The following is a 23,429-nucleotide window of genomic DNA, read 5'->3' on the forward strand; positions in this document are numbered from 1 at the left end:
GCATCAGGATGGCTTGGGAAAGCCCTGAAAAAACACCCCCCTGCGGGCCCCACGCCAGAGGTTCCAATTCAGTTTGTTGGGGGCGAGTCCAGGAACCAGTGTTTTTTTTTAAAAGCTCCCTGGGGCGATTCTAATGTGTGACCAGGGTTGAGTCCCCCTCAAGGTACAAATGGGTAAACTGGGGCCCAGAGAGGGAGGGCTGACTTGCTTAGTTCTCCAGGCTTACTTCTGGCACCTGGAGTCAGAGGAGACCGGCTCACAGTGAAAACTCATGCTGTCTACCAACTCCAGCTCAGGGAAGTGACATGAGGGGGCTCTGACGGTGATAAAATGGGAAGAACTTCCTGATGAGCCAGTGACTTAGGGAGGAGAAGAGGGAGGACCCCCTGCAGAAACGCTTAAGAGGAAAGAGTAGCAAAAGCCCTGGGGGAGGGCACGTGCAGGCGGTCTGGCTGCGGGACATTGGGCACGGCCCTTCCTGTGACCCTGGGTGCCCCCGGCCCCTCCCCGTGGCCTGTGCCTGCGCCCTGCCCCCCACCCCCGCTCCCGCACCGCTTACTTCTTGAGCAAGATCTCCGAAGCGCCCTTGCTGTACATGCGGAAGCTCTCGTCTGGCAGCTTGATTACGGTGCTCATGGACTTGCGCACGGAGTTGAAGGTGTAGACCTTGTACAGCTTCTCCTCCGGCATCTGGCTGCGCACAGGCTCGTAGTCCTGCTTCAGGTCCAGAACGAAGCCCAGCAGGCCGCACTCTGTTTTGTTGCCAACCTGCCGGGGCAGGGCGCCCTCCTTCTCCGGGGGCTGCGGGGAGAGGCGGGGTGCTCACCGGGCTGCCGCTTGCCTGTGGGTGGGGCCACCCCTCCCCCCCACCTCAGGCTTCTGCGTCCCAGACCCAATCCGGGCTCTGTTTGAAGGGAATTAAGCAAGATCAGCTGTTTAAAAATTATGAACTAGGTCAAACATAAACCTGTGACCGAATAATAAAAAAAATTTGTGTACAGACCCTCCAGTTCTGGAGAACCTTAGTTCTAGGCCATGTTTGCTGCAGATTTTTCTTTAAGAAGTAAAACCTAACAGATAAAGTTGAATCCCCCTATGTACCCCTCCGCATCTGCATAAGGCACCCCTTGTCCCAGAAAGAAACTCTAACTTAAGTCTGGCATTAATACTTGCCCTGTGTGTTTTAACTTTTTATTTCGAGTTGTGCTAGTTTCACAGGCAATAAGAAATAACACAGAGAGATGTCATATCCTTCATCCCGTTTCCCCCAGTGCTCACTTCCTGTATGACTGTAGCACAATGTCACAACCAAGATGTTGACACTGATACAATCTAACCTGCTGGATTCAGATTTCACCAGTTTTAGTGTACTCCTGTGTGTGTGTGTGTGTGTATGTGTGTGTGTTTAGTTCTGAGAATGGCATCGCATGTAGATTCCTGTGACAACCATCATCAAGACACACAACAGTTTATCACAGCACTCCCCGTGCCACCCTTATATGACTGCAGTCACCTCCCTCCCTTCCCCATCCCTGCCCCTGGCAACCACTAAGCTGTTCTCCAGCCCCATAATTGTGTCATTTTGAGCATGTTATATAAATGGAATCGTACAGTATGTAACCTTTGGAGATTGGCTTCTTTTCACTCAGCACAATCCCCTGGCAATGCAGACAAGTTGTTGCATGTGTCAGGAGCGTGTTCCTTTTCATGACTGGGTAGTATTCTGTGCTCTGGATGCAATGTCCCTTGTGACTTCAGTGGAGGTTGAACCAAATGCAACTGCTATTTTTGTATGTCACCGTGGCCAACCACTGGCAATTTCATGTAGTTTAACCTAACGTACATATGTGCAGCACTGTTTTGCATGTTGAAAATGTCATGTAAGGAGGCTGTACATATTCTTCCGTAACTTGCTTCACTCATGTAACATTCAATTTTTGAGAGTCATCCCCATTCACAGCGTTAGTTCGTTTCTTTTTAACTGGACACCACAGCCCCTGCCCTGAGCCTCAGTCAAGCCACCGACCACATCTCCCCAGCGCCTCTCACTTCTTCGTGTGGCTGCCCGAACACGAGCTGTTTCATGCCTCTGTGCCTTCACCCCTGCTTCCTCCTTCTCTGCCAGGCAAACTCCTCCTTGCCCTTTAAGGACCAGCACAGATACTTCCTTGTCTTTGAAAACTGCTTTGTGGGTGTGTCACTCCGAGTAGGAGTTGTTGTATTCTTTCCCCACTGGGTTCTCAGGGCCAGCACAGAGCCCGGCACATAGTAGGCATTTACTCATTGTTTGCTGGATGGCTCAACGCAGACCAGTCTGGCGGGGTGGGGGGAGGCACAGGCGAATAGGTAAGAACGAGCCGCCTCCACATGGGCACTAATGGTAGGATTGGCAGGTGGCTGTGGGAAGTTCATAAGGCAGGTAAACTCACCTCCCACAGGCAGCTGCCACACGTGCACATACACACTCAGACCACTGGTATAAAATTAATGTGCAGCGACTCAGGTGGAGCTGGCTGTGGGAGTGGTAAAAGCCACCATGGATAAACCCAAACCCCAGAGAGATATTGAAGAGGAATAATACCTATGAGCATTCTGTGTCCCCCGACCCCGCCGTGAGTGGCTCTTTGTGGGTCTCAGACCAGCCTTGCACAGGAACCCTCTGGATCCTCACCCTCAGCTTCCTTCATGTTGTTCCAAAGAGCAGCAGGCAAGAAGAAGACGGAGTCTAGAAGATGCTGCACAGACTGGCTGTGCGGGGGGGCAGGATGGCAGTAGGACATGTCCCTGGCCAACTGCCCCATCCACAGTTAGGACTCGGGCCCCAGGAGCAGACCTGAGCCCTGTCCGGTCATGGGCATTGACCTAGGCGTACATACCCTTAGACCCTAAGCTCTTGTCCTCAGTTTCCCCATCTGTAAAATGCAGAGGCTCTAGCAGATGATTTCTAGCTGAGAGAAAAATCAACCCACTCCTTCAAGTGGATGGTGGACGGTGGTGAAGGATAGTAGAACAAGGCAGAGCTGCAGGTCCCTCAGAGGGGGTCTGGGGGCCGCGGGTCAAGCCTTAGAACACCCTCCCTGCTCCATGCCACGTTCAACTATGTCCAGGCATCATGGGCCTTGGAAGGCTCCCCACACCCAAGCTCTTCAGTGGGATTTGATCTGGAAGCAGAGGAATCTGACAGTTTCACCTTTCTGATGTTTGGGAAAAGAAATTCTAAGCACGCCCGTTAGTCTCTGCAGTATGCAGTTATGTTGTGCTTTTAAAATGTATATATTTATTTACTTATCTTTTTTTTTTTTTACAATTTTATAATTAACCTTCTGGTGATTTCCTGGGTTTTATGTATCTTCCACAACAGTTTTTTCCCCCTCCACTAATGAAAGAAGATGACGACACGGAGGACTGAAATAAAAATGCCTAATTACTTATTTGCCCAAGAGAGCTAAGCAGTTATGCCTGTGAAACAGGCAGCATTTTATTACCTCTGTGAGATGTTTTAATTTTCCCCTAAAAGGGTTTCAAACAATCTATGGTTGCAAACGGCAGAGCTGCCTCCTCCGTAATTCAATTTGTTACCATGAACTTGAGCTCTAAAATCGCCTACATGCATTATTAAGAAATAGGGACTCGCCCCTTTTTTTCTTTTGGCTTTTTTTATCTTGACAAACCCAGAGGTTTTACTATTGCTGTAGACTTTCCATGAGGCTTGCTCTCCAGGGCTCTAATTCCGTAAGGGAGTTAAGGCTCATGTGGTTTTGAGGGGCAGGAAGCAGGCCCGGGGGGAAGTGATTTGCTCCTCATCACAGACCTGCAGGGCAGTAGGCCTGGGGCTACCCCCAATTCCCCTGATTCCTAGTGCCACACTGTATCCAGCACATTTCCCTGTATGGGCACTAAGCCCTTTGGGAGTGCTGGATGCAGCTATGGGTGTAACTTTGAGAGGACAATTCATGCTCCTGTTTTGGGATGCTTGGGGGTCACTAGACCTAAGACCAAGGAATGATGACTTGAAGAGTGACAAGTTATAAATAACACCTGCAAAAATGAGATAAAAAAAACATAGCTAGCAGGTACTGCCTTACACTCATGAGCATGGCCATTATCCAAAACAAAACAGAAAACAAGTGCTGGCGAGGATGTGGAGAAATCGGAACCCCTGTGCACTGTTGGTGGGAATGTAAAATGGTGCAGCTACTGTGGAAACCAGTGTGGAGGTTCCTCAAAAAACTGCACATAGAATTATCATATGATCCAGCAATTTTACTTCTGGGTATATACCCAAAAGAATTGAAAGCAAGAGACTTGAGAAGATATTTGTACACCCGTGTTCACAGCAGGATTATTCACAGTAGCAAAAAGGTGGAAGCAACCCAAGTGTCCATGGACAGATGAATAGATAAGCAAAATGTGATCTACACATACAGTGGAATATTATTCAGCCTTAAAAAGGCAGGAAATTCTGACACATGTTACAACATGGATGAACCTTGAGGACATTATGCTAAGTGAAATAAGCCAGACAAAAAAGGACAGATACTGTGTGATTCCACTTACACGAGGTCCCTAGAGCAGTCAAATTTATAGACACAGAAAGTAGAAGGGTGGGCGCCAGGGGCTGGGGGAGGGGGAGGAGGAGTTAGTGTCTAATGGGGACAGAGTTGCAGTAGGGGAAGATGAAAAGTTCTGGAGATGGGTGGTGGTGATGGTTGTACAATGTGAATGTACTTAATGCCACTGAACTGTACACTAAAATGGCTAAGATGATAAATTTTAAGTTATGTGTATTTTATTACAATATTAAAAAATTCTCAACACCCCGTCCTCCCTGTCCCCCCAAACGCAGCAACCATAGCACGGTAAATCGCAGCAACTGCCATAGGATGACATTTGTGAGAGCGCATTAGAAAATGACTTTTTGCTTGCTGGCTGTCTCTGGTGGCCTAGCCCACTCCCCCTCACCCCTTGAGGACAGGCACTGGCAGACGAGCCTCCCCGATGCCCAGATGGTCCAACAGGCAGCCTCGGCAGCTGCAGCAGTGACTTTGCTAGCTCTTTACTAAGCTCTTCACGTGCATCCTCGGCTGCATCCTCATGGCTCCCTAGGGGTCAGGCTGTTATTATTCCCATGTGCACAGGGAGGCCTGGAGAGACCAGGTCACACAGCTAGTAAGTGGCCGAGCTAGGATTTGACCCCAGCTGTTCTCAGCTCTGAGCCCACACAGCACACGCTCTCCCAGCAGCCCTGCCTCTCTTCACTAGCATTTGAGATGGTTGCTTAATTAGGTAACCGGTGTTACGGGTTATCAACCGGTGGGTGATTGGTTTAGAGCCCATGGTCGGGGGGTGGGGGTGGGGGGGGTGGGGAGGGCTGTCTTGCTTATCTCTGCTTCCCACTTGGGGTAATCAATGAATATGTGTTGAATGAATAAATGAATAATTTGGTGTTTGTGGGTGTGGAGAGCTGCCAATGGGAGGCCAGGTGGGATGGGATTTTGTCAGAATTCTGGCCTCTAGAATTGTCATTTGAGGGTCTGCCTCCCCAGGAGTCTCTCAGGTGCTGGGCCTCGAGGAGCAGCAGGGGGCAGAATCCCAGACTTTCCCCAGAGACTGCAAAGGCATAGGGCAGGGTGTGTGTCCTGAACAGCTGGGATAGGCTGAAACGCCCTGGGGAGACACACGCTGGAAAGCAGGTTTCCTGGGGACCTTCCCGAGCTTGCCAATGCACTGTGCATATGTGTGCATGTGGTGTGTGTGTGCTGTGTGTAGTGCAGTGTGTGGTATGTGCATGTGGCGTGTGTGTGTATATTTGTGCATATACCTGTGTGATTTGTGTGTAGAGTATGTGTGTGGTGAGTGTATGTGCTGTGTGTTTGTGGGGTGTGTGTGTGTGTGTGTGTGGTATAGTGTGTGTGTGGTATGCGCATGTGGTGTGTGTTTTGTGTCACATGCACAGGGTGAGAAGGTGGGATATAGGGATTAACAGTGCTGTTAAAATCAGAATTCCCCATTCAGGGTTATGTGCTTTAAACTGTTCTCCTAGGGATGGTGTTTGCAAAAACAAACAAACAAACAAAACCAAACAGAACCAAAACAGCTGCTGTATCCAACACAAAGGCCCCTGTCACTTCACAGACCAGAACGAAGGGCCGCCCCACCTCCCCATCTTCATGCCCTGCTAAGCCACTTCCAGGGGCTTCTGTGCCTTCTGGAACCCGTCTTGGCCAGAGCCCCTCGCAGAGCTGGCTTGACTCAGGGGGTTTGAGGTTCATTGGAATATTTAGTTGCACCCTGGGTTTGGAGCCAGATCTGAGTTCAAGGGCTGACTGCTTCCTAGAGTCACCTCCCCACTCTCCCCTCCTCTCAGGAGCTCTAGGTCTAAGATTTGTGAGAAATACAATCAAGCAGATCCTTCCTGCCTTTGGGGGTCATGGGGGCTCTCTGTGGATGAAGGCACCTCAGTTTGGGAATGGGGTAGACTGAAGACCTGGAGTTTCTAACTAGGTGAAGTTTGGCTTATTTATTCAGGAAAACCATCCTTCCAGGCAGACCCTCCCTGCTCCTTCTTCCAGAACCACTTCAGGGACTCCAAGGAGATTTGTTTTTCTTTCAGTAGTTTATGTTTCCAGAACATACGTCGTAAACTTCCAACAATTCGGCTCCACAAGTGCCCATCTTCATTTTAATGATTCAAATGTTAACTGTAGTGTCAACCTACGTTCAAAGAGGTCTCATAAACTATAAACTTAAAGTCCGCTTGGGTGGTTTCAGCACACAGAATAAACGTGGGTGGAAAAGGAGAATGTTTTCCCAAGAAAGCGCAGTGCCTCTGAAGTCTGAGGAGGAGCTATTTCCATTTGAAAGCTCAGCTGCAGCTCAAGAAGCAGCAGGGCTACAAGAAGAAGCAGCCAGCAGAAATCTTGACGTTCAAAGAGTCGGAAGCGACAAAGCAAATCTGAGGGTGTGCCAGGATTTCTGAGGTGGGGAAGCAATTTCTGACTACAAGATGATTCACGTAGCTTCCCTCAGAAGGCAAGTCTCGTTCCTAACGATTAGAAACAGGAGTGGAAAGAAGAAAGTTCTGCCACCCGCAGAAGGGATGGGGCATGGGGTTGAGGCTGGCCCTCTGAGAGGGGCCTCCTGGGTCACTTTTTCTGGCCTTGCCGCTGGCAGCCTTGGCTCTCACACCACCCTCCACCCGTGCCTGGGTGGTTCTGAGCATTGTGATGAGAAAGCCTACTAAGGGCTTCTCTGCTGCCACCCAACTCCCCCTCAGCCTTCCCAGCCTCGCCTCTCATCACTGTGGCCCTGGGAAATGTCCAGGCCACAGACTGCCACATCTCCTGAGAGGTCTCTGGGCTCTGGCAGGCTGTGGTCCTGCCTGGAATGACCTTGCTCCCTCACCCGCTTGGTAAACGCCTCCAGAATTCTCGGGACTCAGCTCTGTCACCTGGTGTCAGAACAGCGCTGGGCAGGTTACTCGATATTTCTGCAGCTCTGTTTTCTTAGCTGCAAGACGGGAATTGTCCTATCTGCCTTGATTACCTGGAAGGGATGTGGAGGGTCAAGCTAGACAGTGGCTGGCAAAGCAAACTACAGAGGGTAAGGCTCAGAAATAATAACAGAAGTAATAAGAGTAGCAACTGGAGAGGACTGAGCGCTTGTTACATGTCAAGCACTGTGCTGACAGCCACACATACATCTTCTCATCTGATCTTAGAGCAGCCCTGGAACTGCCTCAAGGCAAAGGTGCAGCCAGAGGACTTGGAGAAGGAGTGGTGGTGAGCTGTGCAGGCTCTGGACTGGACAGACCTGGATGTGAACCCTGGCTCAGCCTCTCATCTGCCCTGGGGCTCTGGGCATGTTCTTTTAACTCCTCCCAGCATCAGTGTCCTTATCTATGAATTGGAGATGTGATGTCACCTACTTCATGGGGTCCTCATACAAGGCAACATGGGTTAAGCACACAGCAATGAGTCTGGCTAAGTGAGTATTAGTGATTATGATTAATTGTATACTCATTTTACAGACTGGAAAACAGAGGCTTGAAGAGGTTAGTTAGCTTGCTCAGGGTCACATGGGTGGTAAGTGCTGCAGCTGAAGTTTGAATCTTGGTTTGTCGGACTTCAGAGCCAAAGCTCTTAACTTCTGCTTACTGGATTGGGTGTCAGGACATCTGGATTCTAACTCCACTAACCCACAGGGTGACTTGGCCCAAGTCCTCTCCCATTTCTGGGCCTCAGAGTAAACTGAGGGGGCTGGACCAGGTGGTCCTTAAGGTCCACGAATCCATGTAGATTACACCTACACAACCTACCCCTGCAAATAGTCATCTAGTTTAAAAAAAAAATCTTTTAGAATAACAGGCACTAGCTAATTTGGAAGTCTCCGGATCAATGCAGACTAGAGAGTTGAGGGCAGTTTCAGAAGATATTCGCTCGGCATGCTGGAGGTACCAAGAGACCACTGGTATTAGCCGTGGGACTGGGACCAAGGCCAACTCCTACTTCTTGCTGCCACAAGAATAGGAAAGTAGAACACAGAGGTAGCCCTGTCCTGAGCCTCTTACCAATTCATATTCATCCATCCACCACCCACATATTTATCCGTCTGTCTACTCTTCCATTTACTCATCCATCCATCCATCCACCCATCTCTCCATCCATGCCCCACCCATCCATCCATCCCTCTGCCTACCTAGTCCTCATCTCACTGATACATATCTATAAATTTATTCACCAGTCAATTCACTGACCTCACCCGCCCAACCAGTACTTCCCAAGAGCCTATGCTGGGGGGCGGGGAGCAGAGATAACTCAGCTGTGTCTCTCCCTCTCAAAGAGCACACAGCCCGCATCAGACTGCAAGAAGACACAGAAGAATTGGCACCCTCGTACAGGGGGAAATACAGCCTTGCCCGTGGTCTGTTTCCCAGGCCAAGCTCATTTCCCAACCAAAGCTTATGGGTAGTGTGGGGACACTGCGTGCCTTTCCTGCCCGTCTCCTCTTGCACGGTAAGGACGTTTTGCAGTCTAGATTTCCCAGACTTGTCTGGAGGGTGGCTGGACTTCCACCCTCGACTGAGCAGCCTGTGACTCTTCTCAAAATTCCTCTAGGCCTAGAAGGGCAGTCCCTGGGAGCCCCTTCTCCCAATATGGCTGACAGCCCTGGCTGTGAATCGGACCCTCTGGACTCCAGGCAGGCCTTCCTTCCTGAGACCAACCAATACTAAAGATGCTGCAGGATTGGTTTCAAGGACCAAGAACCGAATCTGGACACCCTACTCAATAGCTGGCTTTAGGGTATCTATAAGTTGGCTTTGCCACTAATTGGTTGTGTAACTTTGGGCAAGACCCTTTCCCTCTGTAGCCCTGATGCCTCTGCTGTCTATTCGTTTATTGATTAGCCTCTGCCTGGTCACAAAGGGATGATTTTACTGCTGACGAACAACAACGCTAATCACCCTGAGTGCTGAATACGTGCCAGGCCTTGTGCTAAGCACTTTCCACTTACTAACTCATTTCATCCTCACAGTAACCCTATCATCTCCCCCAGGAAACTGAGGCACAGAGAGGTTAAGTAACTGGTTTACAGTCACACAGCTAGTGAGGGATTTGAACCCAGGCCGTCTGGCTCCAGAGTGTGAGCTTTAACTACCACCCAGACATACCAGGGGCCTCTGCTGTCCCTTCCACACTGACGGCCATCAGCCCCCAGCAAAGAGAACCGTGTGGCCAGGGTTCTTTCAGGGAAGCCCCAGAAGGAAAGGCACAAGGGTTCTAGATGCCAGGGTTCAAGGCACAGAAGGGGACACCACTGGTGCCCGAGAGGTAAGTGACTTGGCCTGTTTACAAACCAAGGATCCCGGTTCCCAGGTCCTTGAGCTCTTTCCAGCCTTGGCAGATACACTTTTCCCCCAGGCGGACTGATGGACCCCTGTCCTTTAAGCCACCTGGATACAGCCTCAGTCAACGACATCTGGAAATGAATTTTAGCTTTGCCACCGGTGCTGTGAAGCACTGCCTAATTGAGCCTTATCGCTGCAAAGATGTTTCGCAGCCCTCCTGGCAGATCCAAGAACTCCTTTTTACTGTAATTGCATAATATACATCTCAACTCAAGCCCATCTTGCAGGGCTCTGCCCACACAGCCACCCCCATCACCAGAAGCCTGTTCTGGGAATTGCCCCACTCCCCTCTCTGCGGGACGAGATCATTAACAGCATCTCAGTTATTTCAGGAAGGCCTGGGGAACAGAATAAAGCATCGTCAACCTCCCTTGATTCCCAAATCGGGGCTGGGAGGTAGGGGATGGGGTGGGGTGGGGAGGAGACAAAAACGCCGCCATCTCTGGCATTCCCCCGCCCCGCGCTCCTGCCGCCCCCAGCATCCTCTATCATCCATCTGCACGCTTTCTCCCGACCTACTTTCTCCTTCTGTCACTGCTGCGTCCCCAGCCTGCAGCTCTGGGCTGATGCCGGAGTACCTGCTCAACCGCAGGGGAGGGTGCAGTCCTTGCAGCCCCAGGGTCTAGAGGCAGGAGTCACCTCCTCCCGTACCCCCCACCAACCTTTGGCCCTTTGCCGCTGACTCACGCTCTTCTCCCAGATTCGCTAAAGCTTCTGGCACTCCCGCCACCCAGCCTGATCCTGAAGGTTCAGGCTGGCTCAGGAGCCGAAGGAGAGGTCAGGGCTAGGGCACGTTGGCAGGGTAAGCAGAAAAGCTCAGCTGCTCACCCAGATGTTCACACTGTAGAAATGTCCTACATCTGGGAGCCGACTGAGCTCTGGATGGACAAGTTTGTATTTCTCTTCATTCAAATACTGGTTAATTACAAAAAGGCAACCTATGCTTCTAAACCAATCAGGGATTCTAGCATGATGCGTCTAGGCAGCTGAGCTGAGACAGGAATATGAGAGCTTTGCTTAACAAAACTAGTACTAACACTACTATTACTAAAAACAATGTCGTCGCCGGTGGTAGATTGTGTAAATGGCCACAGTTAGTACCCTCTCTGAATCCACGCCCTTTACAATGTGACTTTGAAGTTCCTCCCATTAGAGATGGAGTCTGTTTCCCTGCTGCTTGAATCTGGACAGGCCTCTCGACTTGTGTTGGCCAACAAGATGTGGCAAAATGACAACGTGAAGATCCCAGCTTAGCCTGCTGGAGGAGCTGGACCACACAGAGCAGAGATGAACCATCCCAGCCGAGGTCATCCCAGATCAGCCTAGAGTCCTGCCAGGACAGGATCAGCAGAGCTGTGGATGTGACCCACCGCAGACACACGAGGACATGGTCCCCCAGTTGAGCCCGGCCTGAACTCCTGACTCCCAGAAATGTGAGCTAAATACACAGTCTGGTTTTCAGCCACTACATTTTGGAGTAGTTATACAGCAAAAGCTAACTAATAAAAAGATTTTTTTTTTTTTGGTAGGGAGGGCAATGACAGGGTCTAAAAAACACAAGTAACAACAATCTTTTTTGTGTGTCATGCAAACAGCATAGCTAGGTCAAAGAGAAACAAGCTGTTTACTATTTGACCACCCAAAATACATCAGTAGGATTTAAAATTATGCATCACATGGCTTAGCCTGCCCAGTACTTCTGTATCACCCCTTGGATGCTCCTCCCTCTGGTGGAGGCTGCACCACTTACCAGAATCTTGGTGGTGTAGGCGCTGTTGATGGCAATGGCGCTGACCAGCAGCTCCATGGTTTTGGCGTTGATGGAGCTGGGGTCGGGGATCTCCTTGTAATGGACGTCGCCCACGTAGGCCTGCACCACCGTCATGCGATTGGTGGTGAGTGTGCCCGTCTTGTCCGAGCAGATGGCCGTGGCATTGCCCATGGTCTCACAGGCGTCCAGGTGGCGGACCAGGTTGTTGTCCTTCATCATTTTCTGGGGGAAGGGGCAGGTGAGATGGCAACAGTGAGGAGAGGGAGCTGGGAGGCAGGGTCACGGTGTGAACACGCAGGAAATGAGGCGGAGCTGCCCCTTGGCGTCACACACGTGTGCGGAGGATCTTGGTTGCTACGGCCCCTGTCATCTGGACTCCTTTTCTGTGTGTAGCCCTTTCTCTCTCTCTCTCTCTCTCTTTTTCATTTCTTTTTAATTATTTGAGGTATTTAAAACAGTTGATTCGTTGACTTTATTAATTTGGATTACAGAAGTCATCTGTATTCTTTATGGAAAAAATAGGGAAAAGGATGATAAATGAAGATAGGGTCATTTCTGATTACTGCAAATAGTTTCCTCTTACACCCTAACAGAAATAAATTCCTTATTTGGTTATGGGTGTTTTCAAAGGTACCATCTCTTACTGGTGCTTGGTTTTCACTGTCACTTTGGTTTCACCAAAAGTGAATAAATTTAAGTTATACATATGTTAATAGACATAGGACACTATCTGGAAATAAACAAAATATTAGTGTCATTATTTCTGGGTGGTAGATTTATAGAAGATTGTTATTGCCTTCTTTTAAAAATCTATAGCTTCTATTTTTCTACAATGAATACATAGTATAACTTGTGTAATAAAAATCACAAATTTCTTTTAAATATAGATACATAAAAAAGAAAACAAATCAACCATAATTCTACCACCTAGCACTGATACAGCTTACATATCAATATCCTTTCTTTTAAAATTTATGACAAAAATGAAATCCTGGGCCTCCCTGATGGCGCAGTGTTTGAGAGTCCGCCTGCCGATGCAGGGGACACGGGTTTGTGCCCTGGTCCAGGAGGATCCCATATGCCGCAGAGCGGCTGGGCCCGTGAGCCATGGCCTCTGGGCCTGCGCGTCCGGAGCCTGTGCTCCGCAACGGGAGAGGCCACAACAGTGAGAGGCCCGCATACCGCAAAAAAAAAAAGAAAAAAAAAAATGAAATCCTACTCTACATATTATTAATTTTCTTATATTCACTGTCCTTTCTCTCTTCCCAGCATCACACTCCTAGCTTCCTCCAGGTTCTCAAGCAAATAATGCACAAAAAGTGATTCTCAAGGAACCACCACTCTTACTGCAGGCCCTTAGGACATAGTGACCCTATCTGGCAAGGACGGATGTGAAAAGGTGCAGTTAGCTAAAGGCTGAGGCAGATGTTGTTCTAGTCTGTGCCTAGGAATCTGATTTCCTTTATTCTTGCTCCTCATTATAACTCTTTATACCAAGGGTAAAAAAGGAGTGCAGTTAGAATAATTTTATAGTAGGTCATGTTACTAAAAAATGAGTATTGGTAGAATTATGTGCTCTTGCAGTTTCTCTTATCATAACCTGTGATAATAGTAACAATAAATGTATGTTGAATGGATGCATTCAGCAGCAATTTGAGTTTGCAACACACTTCACAGTTTGTAAAATTCTTCCACACTTATTTTCTCATCTGATGTTACGAGGATCCTATGAAACCTTCAAGGATTCATGTACTCCATTCTGGCAACCAAAGAAGCCAAGGCAAAGCAGCTTGACCAGGATGACACACCTACTGAGGGTTAAAGCTGGCATTTTGAACTCAGCTCTGTTTAACCTCACAGCCTGGATCATTCCATCAGGACTCTGCCCATCTGTCCTCTGTGAAGAGGGCTCATCTCTGGGGCTTAAGAATCTACAGGCCTGAGCCTCCCAATATGGTTGCTACGTGAGGCTATTAAGTACTGGAAACAGGGCTGGTCTGATGTGAAATGTGCTGTAAGTGTAAATTACACATCCAGTTTTGAAGACTTATTATGAATACAGAAATGTAAAATACCTCATTAATAAGTTGTATATTATCAAATATTACATGTTGGCTTGATAATAACTTGGACATATTAGATTAAGTACATTATTTTTTTTTTTTTTTTTTTTTTTCGGTATGCGGGCCTCTCACTGTTGTGGCCTCCCCCGCTGCGGAGCACAGGCTCCGGACGCGCAGGCTCCGGACGCGCAGGCTCAGCGGCCATGGCTCACGGGCCCAGCCGCTCCGCGGCATATGGGATCCCCCCAGACCGGGGCGCGAACCCGTATCCCCTGCATCGGCAGGCGGACTCTCAACCACTGCGCCACCAGGGAGGCCCTAAGTACATTATTAAAATTAATTTCACCTGTTTCTTTCTGATTTTTCTTTTTAACGTGGCTACCAGGAGATTTAAAATCACACATGCAGCTGACATTATGTCTCTATTGGACAGCGATGATCTAAGTGGTCACCACTATTCTTTTGATGACGGCTCCCAGGGGCTAGGTCCAGGCTCAGAAAGGGGAGAGTTTACCCCTCCTGGGTTGGGGGAGCTGTACTAAGTACTAAGTTTATCACGTGACTGTACAAGTAACACTACCTAAGGCAGCTGAAGGCACAGGTGCCAGAGATACAAACTACAGGTGTAGAGGCCTAACAATGTCTGTATGGGAAGCCCCGAAACCGAAGCTGTGAGACTTTTAAGGAGACCTCGAGCTCAACTGGGTGGCTTGTGGGGTCCCGGCTCACGGCAGCATGAGGTCTCCATCTCCGGGCCCCAGGCCCCTGATCAGCATTGTGCTGTGACCTGTTTGGGCTTTGGTTTGTGGGATGGAGTTTCTTCGAGAACCCCAAAACAAGGAGATGATAAGGGCGGTATCCTTTACACATAGCTGCCACTTTCTGGCACCTGCCCTGAGATCTCTTTTCTGTATGAAATTACATCGGTGAGCCCAGCCCAAATTCCAGCTTGGAAACTGACTCTCATCGTGCCCTCTGGCGGCTCTGCATTCTCGGAGCGAATGCCTTGTTTTTAAACATGGCCTGGCCTCTGCCCTGGCAGGGACATCCTGGACTCAGGGCCCTGGGAAACAGGAGCGTAGGGCCCTGCTCTCCCAAGTGGGGAAACCACGGGACCAAGGGAAAATGATGAGCCCAGGGTGTGAGGACCTGGGGGGTGAGCCAGGCTTGAAGTGTCCCTAAGAGGGTCAGGCGCCCAATGCTCATGAGATGCCAGCTACTTACCCCAGCGTTTGGGCTCTACCGACGGCCATGGGCCTGGGAGCAGAAGGAGGTGGGGCTCTGCCATCAGGGTGGCATTTAGGAGCAACCCCCAGACCCAAGGCACTCATGGGCCTACTTGCCCTTTATTTGAATGCTTTTAAAACTTCATATTTTTAGCCCATCTCCTGAGAGGAGGGGGCTTTTTTTTAAAATAATAGAAGCTATTGTTTTTATTTATTTTTTTAAATTAAAATTTTTTTTTCTTTTTTAAAAATACTTATTTATTTTTGGCTGTGTTGGGTTTTCGTTGCTGCGCATGGGCTTTCTCTAGTTGCAGTGAGTGGGGGCTGCTCTTCTTTGCAGTGCGCGGGCTTCTCATTGCGGTGGCTTCTCTTGTCGCGGAGCATGGGCTCTAGGTGCGTGGGCTTCAGTAGTCGTGGCGTATGGGCTCAGAAGTTGTGGCTTGTGGGCTCTAGAGTGCAGGCTCAGTAGTTGTGGCGCAGGGGATTAGTTGCTCCGCAGCATGTGGGATCTTCCCAGACCAGGGCTTGAACCTGTGTCCCCTGCATTGGCAGGCAGATTCTCAACCACTGCGCCACCAGGGAAGTCCGAGGAGGGGCTTTCATAAAACCAGACATCCTTTTTATTTTAGGCTTATCCCTTTCAAGCTTCAGGGAGCAAACTCTGAGATTAGTCATACAAATACTATGGCTACAGCAGGGCCTAAGGCTGCGATGGCCAGGCTTCTGCCTACGTTTGGTGGGACAGGGGTGGGTGTGGGCCTGTAGGGTGATACCTGCATCTAATTTATTTTTTTAAAGCTGAGTTGATTGTCAATGTTTAAAAATCAGGAGTGTTTATGTTAAGTCCAGATTTCTGGCTTCTCTTGGAAAAAATGTGAATATCTGGCAACACTGGACCCCATCCCTACAAGGCGACACTTTGCTGTGCTGAGTAACAGCTGCCCCCTTAGCCAGGGTGTGGCTCTCCTGGAGGCATGTGAGTTTCAGCCTCCTGCACGCATCCTCTCTCCGAGCTTCCACCGTCCCCACTCCCTCTACTTAGCTCTTCTCTCAGCCCCGGCACTGGCCCCGCCGGCCACCCCATGGACCCCCAGCTGGGGGCGGCCGATCTCAGTGGCATCAGCTGGCCCGCCCTGTTCTCCCCTCCTTACCTTCACCGAGTAGGCCAGTGAGATGGTGACAGCCAGAGGGAGCCCCTCGGGCACGGCGACCACCAGCACCGTCACACCAATGATGAAGAACTTGACGAAGTACTGCACGTAGACAGGCGTGCACTCGGGCAGCCATGGCTTCTTGTTGACCACGAAGGTGTCCACGGTGAAGTAGAGTACCAGGATGATCACCGTGATGGCGGACATCACCAGGCCTGTGACACGGCAGGGGGGAGACCTGTCAGGGGATTTCCCGGGGGTGCGGGGCCCCAGCAAGGGAGATGTGGACCAAAGCCTTGGCTCAAAAGGCTCTGGGGTCAGGCAGGCCCCAGCTCACACCCCAGCTCAGCTTGGTGGCGTGGGGCAAGTCCTTAATCCTCGAAGAGCCTCAGTTTCTTCCTCTGTACAATGGGGATGCATATTTATTTCACATGGTTTTGTAAGGATCAAATGCGATGAATGCATGTAAATTGCCTAGTACAGTGCCCGACGCATAGTAGGTGCTGAGTGATCATGTGAATAAGTAACTACTTGCACGGTGCCCTCACACAATAGGATGTGCATAGCGTCCCACTTATTTCCTCCTGCCTTCAGGTACATACTATGTCCTATGCCAGGAACTAGGGACACAGCAGTAAAGAGGACAGAGTCCCTTTCAGCCCTTGGGAAGCTGAGATTCTAGAGGGCGAGGCAGACAAGAAACACACACACGAACAAGATAATTCAGATACAGATAACGCTGTCTAGAAAAACTCCAGGATGACGTGGTAGGAAGTGACATGGGCTGAAGATACGAAAACAACCCAAATGTCCATTGACAGATGAATGGATAAAGAAAATGTGGGCTCTACGTACAATGGAATATTATTCAGCTTTAAAAAGAAGGAAATCCTGCCCTTTGCAACAACATGGCTGGATCTGAAGGGCTTTATGCTCAGTAAAATAAGCCAGACACAGAAGGACTTATCTGAATAATCTAAAATAGTCAAACCCATAGAAGCAGAGAATAGAAGGGAGGTTGCCAGGGGCTGCATGGAGGGGAAGAGAGTTGTTTTTAGTGGGGAAAAAATTTCAGTTATGCAAGATAAGAAAATTCTAGAGCTCTGCTGTATAGCATAGCGCCGATAGTTTAACAATGCGGTATTGTGCACTTCATAATTGCTTAAGAGGATCTTAAGTGTTCTTACCCAAAAAACAAAAACCGAAAAAACCCATGAAAGAACACAAGGGAATTTTTGGAGGTGGTGGATAGGTTTAGTACCTTGGTTGTGGTGACTGGTATCATGGGCATATGCATATGTGGAAACTCATCACACTTTAAACGTGTGCAACTTTTTAATATATAAATTATATCTTAATAAAACTAAAAAGAAAAAGAAAAAAAATGCGACATGGCCTGGTAGATCCAGTGGCTACTTTAGCTAGGGTGGCCAGAGAAGACTTCCTGGAGGAAGTGATATTTGAGCAGACAGAGGAACGATGAGCAGCCAGGTAGTGACCTGGGGGAAGAGTGTTCCAGGCTAAGGAAACAGCAGGGCCTCAGGGAGGGGAAGTGACTTGCCTGAGGCCACAGACCAGGGAGGCACTGTAGAATTAGCACCTGCAGGTGGCTACTGGCTGCTGGCAGGATCTCTCTTGCCAGCCCCGTGCGCCCAACTACCCCCATCTGCTGCATGTGCTGTACAGCTGCCGTTGAGGCTGCCCACACCTGAAGCCTCTGCCAGAGGAGGATGATGCTTGGGCAACTGGCGTCTCCTTGTCACAAAGTGCCTGGGAGTCCACCGACCCCAATTTGATGGCCAATATCCAATGGCTGAGGTGGAGGTCCAGAAGCCCAGACACCTTGCTGCAGGGCAGGTCAGACCCTGCAGAGGTACCATGCTCCAGAACTCCCCGTAAGATCAGGTGGAAACTGGGATTTCTCCAGAAACCCTGGCTGCCTCTGCTTCTTCCTGGGCTCTGTTGCATCCCTGACCCTTTACTGGTCTCACCTGAGAGCACCCCGCCAGATCCTGTGCCCACCCATCTCAGGTTCTGCTTTCAGGGAATTCAGCCCAGGAGAGAAGCAGAGGTGGGACTTGAACCAGAAGTGCTCGACTCTGAACTCCATGCTTGGCAGGGCTGAGTAGGGGAGGGACATGAGTGAGGACTGTGAAGGCCACGGGGTGGTTCTTGTCGCTTTGTTCCCTGCCCTCCGGAGCCACGTTTCCGTGGAGTTTTCTCCGTGGCGGGGATGGAGGAAATCCCTGGACCCATCACTGGTGCCCCACCCGCACCGCCAGCTGCGGAGACACAGAGCCGGCTCGATCCCTGTCTGACAGTTGCAGAGGCGGGAAGCCAAGCTCCCAGCAGCCGGGAGCTGTCATCAGGCCCCCAAGTTTAAATATAGACAGTCAAGCCTGTAATTTGCCTCTTTTCTCCATGCTGTGGTGCCTATAATTAGAGCCGGAAGACAGCCATGGAGGAGCAGGCAGCCAGGTGGGGAGGCCTTGGCATCTGCCACATCCTTCTCCGGGAGGGGAGGCCAAGGCCGTGTCAGGGCAGCAGGGCTCACCTTGCTTCCGGGCTCGGCTTCCGGGGCAAGAGGGGCCGCCATCAGCCATCACCTGCAGCTACTAACTCAGGAAACCTAGCTTCTCTGGGCCTCAAACAAGGGGCTTCTCACCGGGCTCCTGGCACTGCCCTCCACTTCTTCAGTCTTTCCTCGGCAGGGCAGCTGGGCGGTCATCATACAGCTCAACTCCATCCCTGCCCTCCCCTGCTCACACCTCTTCCAGGGATCCCACTGTCCTCAGGATAAAGCCTGCATTGCACACTCCAGGCCCTACAGGGTCTGCCCCCTGTCCAGCCACCACACCTGCCAAGTGCTGAGCACCTGTACAGGTAAATAATCTCCTTTACTCCTCATAGCAACCTGTGAAGTAGGGACTACGGGATCCCAAGTCCACAGACCAGGAGGCGGAGGCTCAGAGCTCAGTGATGGTACCTGCCCAAGTTCTCAGAGCTGTAGCTGGACAAGAACACAGGCAGGCTGCCCCCAGAGCCCGCGCTTTTACCTTCCCTCTTCTGCCTAAGTGCGAATGGAGTGCCTACTGTATAAGGACTCAGACTGGTTCTGTGGCAGAGAAGGGAGGGTCGCACGCAAGCCCTCACTTTGCAGAGGAGGTAACTGAGGCCCAGGTAGGGGCAGGGCCCTGCCTGGGGTCCCCCTGCATGCCCCGTGCCTCCCGGGGCCGCGTGCTCACCCGCCTTGCCGATCTGCACGGCCAGCTTGGTGAGCTTGCCCTGCAGCACCGACTTCTCCTTCTTGTGCATGCTGGCCTTCTTCTTGTCGTCAGTGTCGCCGCCCTCGGCACTCTTGAGGGGCTGCATCTCCATGGCGGCCGCCCCGTCCTGCTGTTTGGCTGCAGGGGGCAGAGCACGCGTGCACACACACAGACACAGACACACACAGACACACACACACACACAGGTTAGCCTGCAGGGTGGGGATGTTGGCACCCACCCAACGGCCCAGCGGAGCACGGTGAGGTCCTCACTCCCCAGCCTGCGCCCCCGCTTGGCCGGCACACAATCCCCGTGATGGGGGGTTGGTCTCTTCCTGCTGGAGACCCTGGTCCCAGGGCCATGGGCTGCCTTGGACCTGGAATTCAGGACACAGCAGGGAGTGACACGGCTCCACCCTGGATTTCCAGCAGGAGTGGACTAGGGTCCCCTCTGGGCCTGAACAAGCCCACAGACCCTTCCCCCAATGGCTCTTCAACTTCTCCACATTCAGACAAGACACAGGCTTGGGCTTTGCCCAGTTGGTCCTTGGGCCATGTTGCTGGATATTAAGTAGTCACTAGACAGAAGGGGCACAAAGGGGGCTTAAAGAGTAGAAGAGAGTGTCCTCATCCATAGGTGTCAAGCTCCTCCCCGCTTCAGCACAGGCCTGACTGGTGGGCCTGCGGCCTGACCCCTTAGCCCCTAAAGATCTCAAAGACCCAGCTCCAAGTCTTCAGCTGAATGGGCAGCATAGCTCAAAGGCTGGGGAGAAGCTGGCTTGTGGTGGCCTGTCCTCAATGGGTGATGCCTCCATTTAACCTGGCACCATACGATCACAGCTACCCCCTCCCAAAGGTGTCAGGCGCCCATAGGCATGGAAGTCTGCCTCTGCTGTGGCCCTCAGAACCGGTGGGGAGGGGCCGCAGGGACCACAGGTTAATACAAAAGGGTTACCTTTGCTCTGGCTGGCGTCCACATTGCCATCCTGCATTTTACCTATACGACAAAGAATTTTAACAGACAACAGAGAATCAGACAACACATGTTGGTCACCATGAAGACGCAACAGGGCCACAGACATTCATGTCAGATGGAGGGAGGGACAAGCCGGCTCCGCCCTTCTGTGCAGGGACGCCGGGGAGGCCCCTGAGACAAGAGCAAAGCCGTGGTGGCTGCAGGCTCTCTCTTGATTCTCTGGGGCACAGAGAGAGCGCTTCTGGGATTATTTTGGCCCTGAGCATTTTACAGATTAACCGGAGGCCTTTGAGGGTAAAGGAACCATAGTTGGCTGGCAGGAAGCAGAAGGAGTGGGAGATCTAAGGTCCCCAGTGGTTAATGTGGAATTTGGCTGGTGCCTTTTGTGGGCTGAGAGGAGGCAAAGGGAAAGATGAGAGAGAGAGAGAGAGGCAGGGAGGGAGAGAGAGAGAGAGAGAGAGAGAGGTTGATTCTAGAATGGGGAGGAGTTTGGTCAATGTGTTCCTTAGTTTCTGGCTCCAGGAGGGATGATTCTACTTTCTCCTTCTCCTGGTGAAGGGGTGTGAAGCCATGACATGGAGAAACCCCCGCCCAGCCTCACTGAGAGTGACTCAGGCAAAGGGTGGGCAGGGGCTCCCCAGCGGTGGGCTCTGAGGTACCCACATGTGTCCAGGGGCCTGGTGGCAGTGCCCTGGCTCCCAAGGGGAAGCTGCCGACCCCTCTTGTCCACTGAGCTGTGTGCTCTGTATTCTGGGTTGACCAGCTCAGGCCACAGCAGACAGGTGAAGTCTGGCTGGTGGGATCCCCTGGGTGCCCCCAGCCCCCCACCCCAGCCCTGCCTATCAGGGACAGATGCTGCCTAGTGCTGGGTCTGGGGCTCCCCACCCCCTAATCAGGGCCATCGGGGAGTCCGCCTACCCAGTCTCAGCCCAAGGCGTGTGGCCTGCATTCACAGGATGGGAGGTATTGGTGACTGCTGCCTGGTAGCCAGACACCTGCCTTCACTTGCTGGCACTGCAGGGGTCGGGGGGCACCCTCCTGTCCCACGGGCTCACCCTGAGCTTTGCCCAATGGCTCGCCACCTCAGAAGGACTCTGAGAAGGTTGCCCCCCGCCGCGGCCATTTGCCGAGAAGGAGATTTTCACAGCTCATGTTCCAGGCACGTACATGACGACCACAGTTTCATCTGGGCCTGACCACATCCCTACCGGGACGCTGCAGATCACACCCACTGACAGATGAAAAACTGTGGCTCAGGGAGGGACACTCAGCAGGGTCTCTGCCAGGTCTCAGCTGGTAAATGGAGAGCTGGCCCCAAAGTACATGCACATTTCTGCCCCCATCAGGGAGAATGCAGCCACCCCCAGTCCCCTGAGACAGGGGGAGGGCAGGTGTTGAGGAAGCACTGGTGGGACGGGGCTCCTGAAGCTGCTGTTTCGAAACCAACTAGCCGTGTGGCTCCACCTCTCCCAGCCTCGCTTCCATCTCTGGAACAAGGGGTGGCCACGTCGCCTCCCCGGAGCTCCTAAAAGTTGCCTTAGCGATAACCACTCGCCCAGCAGCCTTTGGCAGTTTGCAAGTGTCTCCAGTCTTGGCAGTTTTCCTGACACCCTGCAAGGTGGGGCGGGAGGGGTTTTCATCACTCTTATTTTACAGATGAGGAAACTGGGGCCGAGGGAGGTTCAGAGGCAGCTGTCATTTATAGAGCATCCTGATGACCGTCCTGAGGCTGCGTGAGGAGTTCAATAAACACGGTCATCCCCACCACCATATCCGTTATAGGTGACTCGGAGGGGAGAAGTGGCTTCCTGGATGCCAGCCCCGCACCATCACTCCAAGGTCAGTGCAGGGCTGTTCCCACTGCCTCTCCCAGCAAAGGGTCAGTGACCCGCCCTGGGGTTTAAAGAGAAAGGTCCCCGTTGCTCTATTGTAAAATTCTTTCTACTGGATTAGAAACAAAACAGAAGAAGGCGTTTTGGAACCAATAGGAATTAACTACAATAATTATTTTTATTTTTAAAAATAACTTTACTAACTGGGCTAAAGGGCACCAGAGGACTCCTCTTCAATAGTCTGGTGTCAGATGGCACATAGGGGCCTTTATCTGCATTGCATATTATCAGATGCAATAGCCCACATGTGCCCATCAACCAAGCTAGCAATTTCCTCTTTTATTTCCACAGTGACCACATGGCCAGAAAAATAATCAACAATGCATATGTTTGAGGGAGGGAGCCATATCCTGGGGGTGCTTTGGTGCAGATGGCCTGGTTTCTCAGAAGCAAGCGACTCATCTGGGGTTCTCCTTAGCCAGATGGGTACTAGCCCGGCCCTGGAACTGTGGTGGGACGTTGCTCTGGTCCCCCATGGGACGTGGAAGATGGGCTGTGATTCAGGGGAGCTGAGATGGAGGACAGGACCCAAGATGGGGAACCGAGGTGGAGACCTGGAGGCCCCTCTACATCAGATGCTAGATGCAGCTTTGCCACATGGGTGTGTCCTCTCCATGCACTGTGAGGGTCATGGGTGCAGAAAGCTTTGATGTGGAAGGTCCATGGTGAGAAGACCCGATAAACCAGCTTAGGGGAGACAGGTCCTAAATAGGAGACCTGGGAGGTGTCACTTCCCTTCCCTGTGTCTCTGTTTTTCTCTCTCTGTGAAAAACAACACTTTCAACCAATGTGATGCTTATGAAAAGCACTGCAAAGTACCTTGTTAATGTCCAGAGTTAAGAGTGATGTATAATTAATCGTGATGTATTCTATAGTGATATATTAATAAATATAAAAGAAATAATAAAATAAAAATGGCAATTATAATGCCTCCAAAATGAATGGAACACCCCTACCTTTCAGTTGGGAGGGGCTTGGGGGAGTGGAGTGAGGGGGGCATCCTGCCACCTGAGTGTGCTTTCCACATCCAGGTCATCCTGATTTGGCTCAGACGAAGGAGGGGAAAGGAACAGTTAATTCTCTCACTCACCAAGGCTCAGCTTAGCACCCCTCAGCCTTCACTGCACTCTGCCTGGAGCCTGGAAAGCACGTTAGGACGCAGGTTCTCATTCAGCAG

General features: G+C 51.0%; 1 protein-coding gene across 7 annotated transcripts in view; it reads right to left on the reverse strand.

Annotated features, from left to right (window-relative positions):
• The window catches only part of ATP2B2 (ATPase plasma membrane Ca2+ transporting 2), a 207,597-nt gene that overhangs the window by 30,896 nt on the left and 153,272 nt on the right, over positions 1 to 23,429 (reverse strand). For all 7 annotated transcript variants that reach the window (XM_060111352.1, XM_060111353.1, XM_060111354.1 and 4 more), the window contains 5 exons: positions 20,340 to 20,381; positions 19,364 to 19,522; positions 16,119 to 16,333; positions 11,658 to 11,900; positions 560 to 801 (listed from right to left, as the gene is read on the reverse strand). In XM_060111352.1, the coding sequence (XP_059967335.1) occupies positions 560 to 801; positions 11,658 to 11,900; positions 16,119 to 16,333; positions 19,364 to 19,522; positions 20,340 to 20,381 (901 nt within the window). The remainder of the gene's footprint in view (positions 1 to 559; positions 802 to 11,657; positions 11,901 to 16,118; positions 16,334 to 19,363; positions 19,523 to 20,339; positions 20,382 to 23,429) is intronic.

The sequence above is a fragment of the Mesoplodon densirostris genome, chromosome 10, assembly GCF_025265405.1.
Source record: "Mesoplodon densirostris isolate mMesDen1 chromosome 10, mMesDen1 primary haplotype, whole genome shotgun sequence".
Classification (NCBI taxonomy): Eukaryota; Metazoa; Chordata; class Mammalia; order Artiodactyla; family Ziphiidae; genus Mesoplodon; species Mesoplodon densirostris.